The sequence below is a fragment of the Crassostrea angulata genome, chromosome 7 (genome assembly GCF_025612915.1).
Source record: "Crassostrea angulata isolate pt1a10 chromosome 7, ASM2561291v2, whole genome shotgun sequence".
In the NCBI taxonomy this organism is placed as follows: Eukaryota; Metazoa; Mollusca; class Bivalvia; order Ostreida; family Ostreidae; genus Magallana; species Magallana angulata.
In genome coordinates, this window is record NC_069117.1 from 15896437 (window position 1) to 15911886 (window position 15450).

Genomic DNA, 15450 nt, shown 5'->3' on the forward strand with positions numbered 1-15450 from the left:
AAGTGTAAAAATGTCGAATAATCTAATAGTAGGAGTTCAATTGCAAACGTATCAGGTAAAATGTAGAATTGATACCAAATTTGTTGTGTCGATGTCGTGGGGCATCAGTTTCAATAAATATTATACAATGCATGATTCAAGACGCATATGTTTGCATTCATTCATAAAAATAAAACATATTTCCAAATTTATTATTTAAAAAGTCCATTAATACAAATCATCAATCCCTTAATCATTCAACTTTCAATTTACATGACATCAAACCGCAAACAGGATTTTCAAATGAATGTTTTTTTTATTTCTCTAGTCCATCTTCATCCATCTTAAAATATCATCTAGATTCTAGCATGTAAAAACGTAGCTCTATTTAAAAAAGATATACTTTAGAAATAATATCTCTTACAAAATTATAATATTGACCTAAATCATCACAGCACTAAAGAGCGAATGAAACTTAATAATTTGTTATTTTATGGATGCAAAAGATATTTTGATTTTTTTTATATCGCGCTATGCCTTTTGCAATAGAATTCCAGTGAATGTTGACTGATGGTTATTGTATGATGTTCCACCACCAAACACGTATACTGAGGACCCATAGATCTGGATCCAGACGTGATCATCCTTGTTGACACTGATGATGACCATTGCTGAACTGGAGTCTCTTCCGCCAGGAAAAGGAATTAGGTTTGAAGCCCGTGGGGTTCCTGCCACCATCAGCTGAGTGGTGAACGAAGACTTGTTATTCACAATGGTCCAGTGGAACATATAGACCCCTGTGACGGGAGCAATGAAGATACCATCCTCTGTGTGGTAGTGGTTTCCAATGTTGATGTAGGTTCCGTCAAATCTGATCGTCACCTTTGTACTAATATCGCTCTCACGAGAAGATTTGTAAGCAGAAAACATAACTGGAGAGAAAGCTGTGCTAAGTCTGCCTGAAAATACCAATCATGAGAAAATTCTACCGAAAATTCCGTTATGTTTGTAATTTTTGTGCAAATATCCTGCCATAATAACTATTTTTTAAAAAGAATTCTCTTACCAGATCTTAGAGCTAGAACATCCAAAGTTTCCAAATTTTCGTCAGCTTGTCCAGTCAGCAGTTGTCCTATGACGCGCTCCGTCACTGCCAGACGACGTTCTGTCGTCTGCTCTAGATTGGTCAACCGCTCTTCTATACTGGTCAGATTAAAGGCATTCGGGAGTGTCGTCAGTTTAAACGAGGAAACAGAGATGTGAACGCAAAAAAGAGGTATGAAATAAAAGAGCATCTTCATGCACTCCATTGTGAAAATGACAATTTCTTTGCATAGTTTATATGGATTAATCTGCGTTATATACTAGTACGCATGCAGTGTTCAAGTATCTACTAAAATTGATATTTCTAAGTGGGATTACACACACTGTGTTGGCGAAATTAGAACCCATTTTAAGGTAGTCAATATTAACATTTAAAGCATACAACTGAAGTAAATATATTGCAGAAGGTAATTTTGTATTATTTCAATTAACAAATAACTCTATCTATTATAATTATACTATATTCAATAGTTTAAAAAAGAAAAATGATTCTTTGTATTGCGAAATGTATTGGGATGCTCATAATTTTCTAGAAGAAAATGAAAAACATTCTATTCTTAAAAAACCTTAAGCAGTTGATTTGTCTGATTCCATTTCATAGTTTACGTATAAAACATTTTGTTGGTCCTGTTGAACATTCGAATTCCAATTTAAAATAGGAGATATTTGCAGATTTTCAGTCAAAACTGTCGGGAAATATTTTGATAGGTTAGAAAGATTTTAAGCGATTTTTATATGTATTTCCTTACCCATTTTTAAGACGCAATCCAAAAAATATCATTTTCAGTTTTTAAAAGAATCTTTCTTTAATCCAAAAACACATGAAAAATCCTTCTTCTTTTCTTGTCTTGCAAATTTTAGTGCTTTTTAAAGATACTTTTCATAGACTTATGATGAATTGCAGTTAACATTGAAACTTTTGAGATGGATCATCGTTTAAATTATTATTTTCAGTTTACGAAACAGAAAAAATACATGTATCTAGGAGCGATCTTTAAACTGGCAATGTTGGTATCAGCGACTTGTTTGCTTTTGTGGTCTAGCTAAGCCTGTATATACCTTTTAAACTATCTGTAAAATTTTGCGTTCGTTCAAGGGTTCTTGGATTTCGTATTTGTTGTTATATGATCTAAAACATATAAATATCCTCCAATGAATAATTTTTTTCTGTTACTTTATTCTACGGTAGAATGCGGCGTTGGTTTTAGGCGACTTTTGTTCTGAGATTCGGTGGAGATAAAACGCCACATAATTTTGGTATTATTTTAAACTATTTTCAATGTTTACAATTTAGTTTACAAATTTTACGACTTGATCACACGAAAATTTAAAGCAGATTCATATTCAATTTTTAAACAATTACATGACCGAAATGAAGAGGCGAATATATCCTTTTTCAAAACGGATTTTTCTCGTTGCAATCGTTATCGCATAGATCAAATTACTTTGCGATCTTTTTTCTATTGCCTTTCTCTTCTAGATTTTTAGGGGATTCCAATTTTTAAAAAAGACTTCTCTAAAAATAACTAAAAATCTTAATAGTTAGATTACAACATCATTGATCTTATATATCTCACTTATTTCAGCGACACTTCCTTGTGGTTGGCGTTCTATTAATTTTTTTAATTCGTCAGTTTAAACGATGGCTAAGTAAAGAGATTAAACAGAAGTAAAGTACGGGGTGTAATAACGTTTGAAACCAAAAAAAGTCAACGATTACTGAAATAATAAGTGCTTAATTTACTAATGCCAGTTTAGTATCTACGAAGAGCACACGGCGGGTGTAACCGGTAAGCAGAGGATCCTTACTCTTCTATGGCACCCGATTCTGCCTCTAATTTTTGCTCTGCTCCTGTTTTGTATTTTTCCTTTAGATTTTCCTACCCCACCTCAAAAACGATGCTACGTGCCTGGTGTCACAGTGTGCTCGGGACGCTTATTATGATCTTAAGTTTCTATGTTACACTATTTTAGAGGCTTTAAAGAATATGCTTTGGTTGCCAGTAAAAACAATGGTGATGATGCTAAACTTGAAAAGAGTAATGATTGCATGCAAATAACAAAAATAGTGTTTATAGTTCATACTTAACTAGATGCAACAAAAAGTATAAATCTATTCGAAATTTTTCTGTGTACTTAGGGTGCTTCCCATTTAACCGGCATCGCCGGATTTGCCGGTGTTGCCTTCGTTGCCGAATGCTGGAACACGCGTCGCCGGCGAGTGATTGTGGCAACGCATTTTATCATTGCCGATTAAGAAACAAAATGGCGTCTATGTTACCATATTTTACAAAACTGGATATCTGTAACTAAAGTTTGTCATTAAAACATTAAAACTGCTAATAGCCAAAATGTCTGGACCAACGTTTGAGATAAGTATCAGTTTTAAGCTGCAATCGTCCTCGTTGGAGCATTGTGACGTTGCTAACCGTTCCATTAACGCCACCGTTTTCCGAAAACGTCGCCGGCGTTAATGAAAAGCTCCCCATATATAATATAAAACTATATTATAGTTTAAAGAGGTCCGTTCATCTGTTTTGGGGCAGCTATTTTTGGTCACCTCTATTCTGGAAATTATGCATCATATATTTATTCTACTCATAAATTTATATTTTATAATGCCAATTAAACTTTATCAAATAAAATAGTAAAGGAAAAATTACATATTTACAGAGTTTAGTATGGGACTATACTTTGTGGCGGAAGGTTTTTAAGAAGAAAAAGAACATTTTGTCATAACTCAGTTGTATTAGAGTACCGTCACTTTAACTTTGCAGTTTTGCCTACAATTTATTTAGCTTATTTCATGTTGTATCTCAAATTTAACATTATAAACCCATACTTTTGCTTTTATTTTCTGAAATTTGAAGATTTTTCACACAAGTTTATCATAATTAAAAAAAAAAGTTTGAGACTTTTAAATAATTTCTTCACATGGTGAATCGTTAATGGATAAAAATAGCGTTTTATCAGTGCAAAAAGGTCAAAATATCAATAAGGTGAAGAAATTGTGACATTTTTCTCTATGATAATTTTAATTTTATTTATCTTAAATAGTATAAATTTGTATTTAATGCCATAACTCATTCCGATAATAAATATTAGAGGAAAAGGCGATTTATGTGCAATTTGCACTTTCAGTGCAGAAAGGTCATATTAAACACACCGTAGCGCCAAATGACACATATAGACCCCAGAATTTTGTTTTGAATTTTGGTTAAGCTATGTGTGTAAATTTTTAAAAAATACTTTAGAAAAAAACTTTAGCAGGATCCAACGTCCTTAACAACTGGGGAGCAGTCTAACATTTTAAATGGACATACATTGTAACTATTTTAGATTATTTAACCAGGAACAGCTTTTTGTTGTTTACCAAACTGCAACGCAATAGGACTAACAAGTGGGTACACTCATAAAACACTTTGTGAGTTTTTAAGGAAAGTGTTTTCCGCATGTGAAAATGTTGAATAAGAGGAGTTACAAGGAAACAAGGAAAACTTATGGAAATATTTTTGATTTGAGTAGTACCAAATGCCAGAGGCATTCTACTGACCCATCCATAATCACATAAAGCAAAGTGCTGAAGCTTTTTGTGTAAAATAAGATTGGTTTGATACCTTCCAATAGTTCTTAAACCATCACAATGGTAAACAAGTCGTTTTGTTAATAGACAGTGAAAAGTCATATAGATATAGGCTGGGGATGTGATCGAATGTATAACAATTGATACAATAAGAAGTTTGAATGATATTCGCTATTCACTGTTTAACTTTGAATAGCAAATATTATTCTGTTGTCGTGCACTGTACAAATAACCGTTGTTGTAAAGCAGATTTCCCCTCATAATAGCCCCCCCCCTCCCCCGGAAAACTGTCTATATAGAAGTCTTTCCCCACAACGGGGGTGGGGGCTACTATAAAGTAGACTTTCATCCATTGCAGGATTTCTCCCTTACGTTTTGGGTTCAGATTTTAAAAATATGTCTATGAAAAGCCAATCGGAAATCGAATAAATTAACATTAAATCAATATTTTTTACATCCCATGGTTGCATAAATGTATGTACACGTGCTTGGCGACAAATTATTTGATAATCGTAAAAAGTATGACATGTTAAGACTTTGCATGCAACGATAGTTTCTTACAAATTCTATATTCTATAATTATACATTACAAATGAATAATAACACAGTGCAAATTGAAAAATATTCAATACAAATGGAAATTATACGATACAAATGGAAAATTATACAATACAAATAGAAAATTATAGATTACAAATAGAAAATAATAGAATACAAAAAATATTATATAATACAAATTAAATTCATGAAATGCAATTGAAAAATCATACAGTACAAATAATAAAATCATACAATACAAATAGAAAATTATACAATACAAATGGAAAATTATAGTATGCAAATAGAAAATTATACAAATAGAAAAGTATACAATAAAAATGAATATTTATAAAATACAAACGGAAAAAATCGAATATTACAAAGTTTGACATGCCATAGTGTAATGATGTTTTAAATTCTTTTGTTTTCACTGTTTCAAGGACATTCAACAGTATGACTAAACAGCGCAGGGATATGAAATTTAAATTATTATGTATATAATCTCAAACAAAAAAAGTGTTCTAAAATGCTGAGCCATTTTTACAATAAGAGTATTTTCTGTTTGCTGAGGCATGATTTACGAAATAGAATGTTTTCAAATCACATTTCAAAATCAACGAAATAAAGCTCAAACTAGCATGCAGTGAATGAAGACAAAGATAAGGTTGGATATTAAAGGTCCCATTTTACAATTTTAAGATCATCTACTCATGACTATCATTATGACTACCACATGTATTTTTAGCAAAAACAAATCAAATCAAATATATTCTGCTTGTAAAATGGCCTTCTTCCCTTTGCTTAAATTGTTTATATTAAACATGGAAAACCTGGGTTTTTATCTGATTTGCTTTAAAAAAAACAACCATATCAATATTTTAAAACTTACTTTTAATTCGTTTTTATTACACAATCAACAGTACTCATTACCTTCGCTTTTAAACCGTTGCTCATCATATCCTTGCGAGGTATCAAGAATAAGAGAGCACATTTTTTCAGAGTTTACCGTATGCTCAAATTGAAAGGGGTTAAAAGCTAAACATTAAATACCTTTCATAATAAGTTATCAATGTCATTTTAGATATTGCGAAACATTGTCATTAAGATCCGCAATAAACTTAACCGGAATGCAAGTAGGGATAAAACTCTACTGAATAATAGGTTTTCCATGGAGGTAATCTGGTTATTATTAAATGATCCTGAGGCTTTCTTATTTTTCACATTTATTCATACAGATCGATTTTGAAAGACTTTTGTAGAGATAAATCATTTAACGTTTTGCCAGAAAAAAATGTACGTGTCGGTATTTTACACAATGTACCTTAAACCAGTAATTTTAATATATACATTTTTTAAAATAAATATACATCGGTGTCCAATAACAAAAATAAAAAAAATAAAACATCCCCCTCAAATCCAGATGACTGCTAATTTAAAATATGCATCAGGACAAAATTGGTTTACGAGCAAATAATTAGTTTAACAACACGTGTGCACTCTTTGAGTGTAACTTAACATTTGATAATCTTGTTATTCGAGTACAAGTAATACATAGGAAATAAGTTGTAATATATCTCGAAAATATATAAATACAGTTTATTCACCACTGTTTTTAAAGATGATTTTTTTTTCAGAATGAAGCGATAAAAATTAGGAATAATCACGCATGACTTATAGAAACCGATGGAAATTTAACTTTTAACCAGAAGCATTGGGAATTTGATGTTTTTCGGAATGCTAGAACTGTAGAAAATATTGCTTTATTGTACCGGTCATAAGAAACACCTTCATAACAGTTCCAATGTTCCCAAAAACGTGATTTTACCGCCTTAGAATGGTCTTAGGACAAGGTAAGTGATGTCCTAAAGTTAGAACACAGTTATGGCGGTTCCTTAAGTTAGGAGACCTTCGAGAAACAGACTTAAGACTAAGACGTATAGGACGCACCATAGCCCTAAGATAGCTTGGTGAACACGCCTGCAGTGATTTAATCAGAGCACTGTGTACATTGTATATGTAACAAAACCGGAATATATGGTGTCATGTCAACAAAATTTTGGGTTTTTAATGAAAAAGTTCCAAATCATGTCAGCCTTCAGTAAATACGGGTGTTTTTTTTTTTAACTTCAAACGTGCTTTAAAGCTTAATTATGTAGATTATTTTCAAAACAGCATGGCTGCACGTTATAATTTAAACTACTTTATTGATATAAATAAAATATTGTTGACATTTCTTCCCCCTTGATAATATCAAATACATTGTACCTATTACGCACTATAAAAGAAGTCAATAGAAGTATTCTTTTTATTTTTAAAAAGCAACACAATAACTGTACAGTTACAGTTAAAAAACATTACGTTTAACCTTGTTACGAGCGCGCGTAAAAAAGAAATAGTTTAGATCCATCAAAAGAAAAGGCGATTAGGACAGAGGTTCTTAATTTATTTCATTATGATTTGTGCAACAACATTCTAGTAAACGTTGATTGATAAATTCTGTATGAGCTACCAGCGCCATACACGTATTCCGAGGACCCAGAGAGCTGAATCCCCACATGCTCCTTGTTGGTGCTGAATATGACCATTGCTGAGCTGGAGTCTGCTCCGCCGGGACGAGGAAATAAGTTTGAAGCCCGCACGGATCCTGATACCATCAGCTGAGTGGTGAACGAAGACCCAGAGGTAGGAATGACCCAGTAACATATAGACCCCTGTGACGGGGGCAATGAAGATGCCATCCTCTGTGTGGTAATGGTTTCCTTGGGTGGTGTCGGTTTCGTCAAACCTTGTTGTGCATGTACTAGTACTGCTCTCACCGGAGGATTTGTAGGCAGAAAACGTAATTTGAGAGAAGAATGTGCTACGTATGCCTGATAATACCAATCATAAAAATATTTATTCCTGTATGTTGGTATTAGTGATTGGAGATTTTTAAACTCTCTTAGGAAAGCATATTAGTACCACACTGACACTTTTTTTTACAATTAAATGTGTAAAATTAATAAAACAGAAAATACAAAGTGATAATGTGGCACTAATACGCTTCCAGATCTTAAAGTTAAAACATCCAAAGTTCCCAAGTTTTCATCAGCCTGTCCGGTCAGCAGTTGTCCTATGACGCGCTCCGTCACAGCCAGACGACGTTCTATCGTCTGTTCTAGATTGGTCAACCGCTCTTCTAAACTGGTCAGATTGGAGGCAGATTATAAATAATCTGCTGACCTCTAAAACTATGAATGATCTCAGGAGATGTTAATAATTCATTCAATTTATTTTCGTACATATTACATCAGATATTTTATATATTTATGAAATATAAACCATATCCATATACACCAATAAATGCACATATACTAATATTTCAAGTTAGAAAGTTATAAAATACCTTCGCTGTGTTTTTAGTTAAGTAAATATTTTAAAAATAACCAGCAGAAAGTGTCAAAGAATCTATTGCGAGTAACAATTGAATTGACCTGTAGGACCGGTACAGGTTTCTTTCTTTACAAAAACATATCGATTTCCGTTCAACATCTTCCATACACGGTAAACTCTTAGGTTCTAGTTCTCATAATGTATAGTGATTGAAAAGAAAGTTTTACAGTCGATGTCCGAGCAGTATGAGTTATGGTCACCTTCTTTTTATTAATTATTTTTAAATTTTATTTAAATTTAACATTGTATAATGCTATACATGTTCTTCATATGCGTTTATTTACTACCATGGTATTATTAGCAACTATCAAAAGTCTCGACGCAATTTCAAAGGTCGCAAACCTTTGACTCTTTGCTACAAATAATGCACGTCGCCTTAGTTTTTTCAGCAGAAGTAACAGGAAGAATGATGTTTGTAGATGTAGAATGGTTTTCACGAGGCGTTTGAACTCTAACTGACCCACCACCATTTTATCTAATCTATAAACATTCCTTTTTGGCAAAAAAATGTCACCAATGCACACATTATTTGCAAAGAACGAACTGCATCTACTTTGAAGTACTTTTTTCACAATTGTACCATTTCCTATAAATGTTCTGAAAAACAAACGCAACAGTTTTTGCTCGGCATGATATAATCTCACGTAGCACCTGTTTTGAGTAACACAGAGTGGGTTGATTCTTGTCCTCAAACAAAGCGTGGTGCTCACATTAAGGTATAGTTCCGGTTGTTTGTTTTTACCTGTAGTTAAGTATATACTTTTTCCATCGATATCTTACATTCGAGCAAATTTGCATTTAAGGAAGAAGATCAAAATTAAATATACAAAATGCCTAATTCTGCATAAAAAAGAAAAGGTGTTCATAGATGCTGTTAATTCGAAAAAAGAAAAAGTATGCCTACAGTAGAATCGAACCAGGGCACAAAAATAACGTGTTACACAGCTAGTGGTTTAACTTCCTGAGCAACTCATGACTTACGCTGTTCGGTGTAAATATAGACCACTTTAATAGAAATCAGTTTTCGAAATTTTTCTTGGTTTTTGCAAAATTCGACCCCAGGGCAATGGTTTTCCCAAAATAACTTCTTTCTTAATTTATTTCTTTGAACAAAAACTATCAAAATATCATAGATTTTTTTAGGGGCAGGCCAGTCCTGAAGGATATCTAGGCCAAAAACCATGCATAAATATACCATTTTACTGAGAACATGTTGTCTTCGCCAACTTTGAAGATTGCTGATAAAATTGCAAGAGCAGTATGATATGTTCAAAATGCAAATTCGAAAAATTTAGACATGTGTACCATAGAAAATAACAAAAAAAACCTCTGATTTTCAAAAGTGATTTTTATTTCCCGGGAAATCCATCTCCCCTCGGGTATACATGTATGTCAATTCAATTGTTATTCGCAACAGATCCTTTACATTAAAACAACTATTCTGCAAAATGACAACTGTTTAAGAAGTTTGCAGAAGAATTCCCGAAAACGTCGATTGGTAATAATTCCCAATACTGTTTGACCCACCGTAGACATGCTCCGAGGACCCATAGAGCTGTATCCACACATGATCTTCTTTGTTGACGCTTATAATGACCATTGCTGAGCTAGAGTCTGCTCCACCAGGGTAAGGGACAAAGTTTGAAGCCCGCACGGATCCTGCCACCATCAGCTGAGTGGAGAACGCAGACCCTCCAGTGGCAATGGTCCAGTGGAACATATAGACCCCTGTGACGGGGGCAATGAAGATACCATTCTCAGTGTGGTAATGGTTTCCTGGGTTGATATAGGTTCCCTCAAATCCGATTTTTACGTTTGTACTTATGCTACCTTCGCTGGAGGACTTGTAAGCAGAAAACAGAACTGGGGAGAAAGCTGTTCTGAGTATACCTAAAGAAGTAAACCGTCAAAAGTTACCATCATTTTTAATCTCCTCTTTTCAGTTTTTTTAAAGAGGCATATTCTTGATTTTGGTCAAAATTTATTCCGTTTTTAATGTTTACAATGCTTTTAAAAGTGTGTGTCACTTAAAGCGACATGTAGAGCTCACAACTCTTGGCTATGTAAACAGTTCTTAAGCCCCTTTTAAAAAAATTTTTAATATAAAGTTATTCATTGATATGTGTTGCGCTTTACATCAATTTTAAAATTTCTACTATCGCAGATATTATTTGAAATTTAATATATGTCAGAAAGGACAGTACCTATACGTAATCAGGCAGATTGAAAGTTTAAAACGCTCAAGTTTAAGTATCATTGGTTAGCCAAAGTTGATTTCAAAAGTCAAAATATTAACTTTTTTGTTTCCTTGAAAATTTACAGACCTATAATTCTATGTGAGAAATTTATGCAAATACTATTTTTTTCAATAATACTTGTTTTATTAAGATTTAAATCATCAACAGATAATAAGCTGAGTTTTATTTATTAAAAGATACATTTGCTTAATTAGTATACAGTTTGGTACCAAATCTTTAGAAAAAGAAGACTTAAACGTTAATTTATTTAGTTTTTTGTGGATGATTTAACTACCATAAACAATAGTAGAAGTACACTCACTAGATCTCAGAGAAAGAACATTGAGAGTTTCCAAATTCGCGCCATTTCGTCCAGTCAGCAGTTGTCCTAGCAATACCTCTGTAACGTTCAAACGACGTTCTATCGTCTGCTCCAGATAGGTTAGGCGCTCTTCTAGACTGGTCAGATTCTTGTCCCTCAGAAGAGTCGTTAATTTGGTCGAGGTAACAGGAAGGTAAAGACAATAGAGGGATACGAAAAGGACCACCTTGTAGCACGCCATGACTGGGAGTTGATGTAATAAGGATGAAACTGATTTATATACTATTGTCAAGTGCATAATAAGGAAAAATGCATTCCTAAGTAAGTCTACTTATTGTGTAAGGACGCAATTACCACTTTCACGTTACAAAAACTGACGAACAAAACTTCTATAAAGTGCATGTATACAAAATTATCATGATTTCCGGGACTACCCATATCCTCTTCGATACAAAGAAATAAATTTCTTTACATTAATTTAATAAGTTGATAATTCAATATGCCAAGTTAACTAATGTTGTTGACAATTTGTATGTGAAAGGTTGGAAACTTAGCTTATATAGCCTATAGCTTATAAGCAGTTATGTGTTTTTTGTCGGAATATGGATATTTTAAACATCTCTTAAATTTCGTTACTCCGTGTTCAATCACATATATATATGTACCTACATGCGGCAAGGAAGGTAGCTAGCATTGCAGAAAAAGTACATAATCCACGTTAGCTCGCAATCTTCATAGCCCTTATGAAACCTAAAGAAAACAACGTCTGTTTGCACTTAGTAAGTAAGTAAGTAAGTAAATAGTTTATTATGGTGACATGTGTATATAATTAATTACAAAATTCATTTTACAAGTTAGTAAGTAGTATGTAAAGTAAGTATTTTTTTTTTTAAGTGTCACATGCCAAAATTACAAGTAATGTCATATAGTTACAATATATTATATAGATAGTGCCTGTTTGGGAGGGTAACTGTTGAAATTGACACCCCGAGAAAGCCATTGTCAACCGACGCGAAGCGGAGGTTGACAATGGTTTTCGAGGGGTGTCAATTTCAACAGTTACCCTCCCAAACAGGCACTATTTATTTTATTATACTGAATGTCTTAATTTTAGAGAAAATTTTACTGCTTTTATATAAAAATGACATGAATTCTACGGCGAACCGTACGCGCATAATTTACGCGCATGTAACAATTCGTTGTGTTACCCGTTCCCAAGTGCGTTGCTAACGCTGAGGGTGATAGAACGGATTATCAACTGCGTCTAAGCCAATCAGATCTCAGTATTTAACATGAAAGTATAATAAAATATATTGGCACTCTGCCTTTAAAAGACATACGAGACACTAAAAATAGGACAGGTTATGCCCCTTTGTATAAAAATACAACATACAGCAAAATTATCAAATATCAGCATGTTTCCTTCTTTTATTCATTAAAACAAGTGTTTTGGCTATAATGTCTTGTACATTTCAGCATTAAGAGTACAACATCCAGCAAAATTATAATATATCAGCATGTTTACAGATATAATGTGAATACACCCGGCCCAACGGACCTATGAGTCACTTTAAAACTATTCCAAAGTGAATAAAATTTTCGTGTTTTAAGAGTAAGATGGCTTTGTAAATTGTTTCTGTTGTATAATTCATAAATAAAATAAGCAGGTTACATATTAGATCAGTGAACAGAATACTATAATTGAAAATATATTTGACTCATAGTTTAATTATATCCAATTTGCATTAATGCGCTGATTTTGATCTTAGCCTCATTTATTTGGCCTAGAACACTTACATTTATGATCATGTATTATACAAGAATGGTTATTCGTTGCGTTTTGAGTTTTGGTCAATAATTTGCTTAAATACAAGTACAAATTAATTTTGCAAAACTTGTTGTTTATCATGCATTATATCTTTTTTATTAAGTTTTCAGGTAATAAAAATTAAAATTAGTATTTTGCATATTTCTTTTTATATTATATGGTGTTTTTTTTACCATTTCTCCACCCATACAGTTATCATCAAAACGTTTTTGATAATCAGGAACACTTCAAAAAGTGCTTGTATTTCTTAATTTAAAGGTTTCCGTCATTCGAATACTATCCGAGTAAAATTGACATACCTAAAAAATTTCTTTATATCTTCAAACATATCTCTTATTCTCAAAGGTTGATAATAAATTGATTAATAAACCGAACTAAACGGTGTGTATCTTTGAAACCCATATAAATAAGTTTGCAGTTAGTCATCTTTTTACACGGTTCTCGTCTATGATATCTATTATAAGTTGTAAATATCATATGCATCTATCTTATTTGAATTATTTTTAGGTAGAGCAACATTTATAAAATCACGTAAAAACTATAAAATCCATAAATTATTATGTCACGGATTTCTCATCAAATATTCATAAAATGTTCATTAATAATGGCTGGGAGAAGAAAACACGTCATTTGTGGGTATTCTCTTTATTGATACAAAATCTGCATAATAAATGTAATAGCTAGTGGTTAATTATGTCATATATCATCTCAATAAAACATTTAACTTATGTCTTTTGCAACAAAATCCCAGAAAACGTCGATTGATATTTGTTGTACGAAATACTACCACCGTACACATGTTTTGAAGACCCATAGATCTGGATCCAGACGTGGTCATCTTTGTTGACGGTGATGATGACCATTGCTGAACTAGAGTCTGATCCGCCAGGGTAAGGAACTAAGTTCGAAGCCCGCACGGATCCTGCCACCATCAGCTGAGTTGTGAAGCCAGTACCACCGGTTGCAATGGTCCAGTGGAACATATAGACCCCTGTGACGGGGGCAATGAAGATACCATCCTCTGTGTGGTAGTGGTCTCCAAGGTTGATATAAGTTTCATCGAACCTGATTGTTACTTTTGTACTAATGCCGCCTTCGTCGAACGATTTATACGCAGAAAACAAGATAGGAGAGAAAGCTGGAACAAGTACTCCTGAAAATGTACATAAAAAACTTTCATAACCATAACCTTTGTTTATTTTTGTTAGTATTTTTTTCTGCTTTCTAAAAATAAAAGTGAATAAGTGATTTTATTTTTTGTACCCAAGTGATTTTTAAACCCACACAAAACTAAATTTGCAGGTTAAATAAAATCAAGTTGCTAGATAAAAATGGAACCATAAGATTTTGTAAAATGCCAAAAGATAAATTCATGATAAACTCACCAGATCTCAGACTCAAAACATCCAAAGTCTCCAAGTTTTCATCAGCCTGCCCGGTCAGCAGTTGTCCTAAGACGCGCTCCGTCACAGCCAGACGACTTTCTATCGTCTGTTCTAGATTGGTCAACCGCTCTTCTAAACTGGTCAGATTGGCATCTTTCTGGAGGGTCGTCAGTTTAAATGAGATAACAGAAGGAGGGACGCAAAAGAGAGATATAAGAAGTAGAAGCATCGTTTCGCATCTCATTGCTAGAGTAACGAAGCAGTTTATCAATATGGTTTTACAAAATAGGCTGCTGCCTTTATATATATATATATATATATATATATATATATATATATATATATATATATATATATATATATATATATATATATATATATATATATATATATATTACAAGTATCTACTAAGGGAAAAACGCATTTCCGACAGTCGCGTAGGGGCGGAGTCCACCTATTTTAAACATGGTTTATTTAATACAATCACTTATGACCAAATAAATTGTTAACGATGATCCATTCTACTCACTTTTCTTAGGCAATGAAAAAACAAGATATATAAAGTTGGTTTTTTTTTTCATTTTTATATATTTATTTAAATATTTATTTATTTATTTATTTTTTATTTATCTATTTATTTATTTTGCTTGTTCTTTTTGGTTATTCGTCTGTCTGATCTGAATACAGCAAATATAGTAGGATGAGAACACAGCTTTCCCAATAACATGAAAGTTTATTTGTCTATAAATTGCATTATATTAATAGTGCCTGTTTGGGAGGGTAACTGTTGAAATTGACACCCCGAGAGAACCACTGTCAACCGACGCGAAGCGGAGGTTGACAATGGTTTTCGAGGGGTGTCAATTTCAACGGTTACCCTCCCAAACAGGCACTATTTATTTTATTATACTGAATGTCATTTTTAATGAAAATTTTACTGCTTTTATATAGAAATGAACTGAATTCTACGGCGAACCGTACGCGCATAATTTACGCGCATGTAACAATTCGTTGTGTTACCCGTTGTCAAGTGTGTTGCT

At 32.9% G+C, this 15450-nt stretch overlaps 1 protein-coding gene and 1 pseudogene across 1 annotated transcript; both read right to left on the bottom strand.

Annotated features, from left to right (window-relative positions):
- Positions 1-175: 175 nt before the first annotated feature.
- LOC128156760 (cerebellin-1-like) lies at positions 176-1324 on the bottom strand. The gene is made up of 2 exons (XM_052819048.1): positions 1046-1324; positions 176-938 (listed from the first exon to the last, which is right to left on the bottom strand). The coding sequence occupies exons 1-2, from the start codon at positions 1287-1289 to the stop codon at positions 511-513; spliced, it is 672 nt and encodes a 223-aa protein (XP_052675008.1). The 5' UTR covers positions 1290-1324; the 3' UTR covers positions 176-510.
- An 8764-nt stretch (positions 1325-10088) lies between these two features.
- On the bottom strand, positions 10089-14693 carry LOC128156761 (uncharacterized; annotated as a pseudogene).
- Positions 14694-15450: the final 757 nt, after the last annotated feature.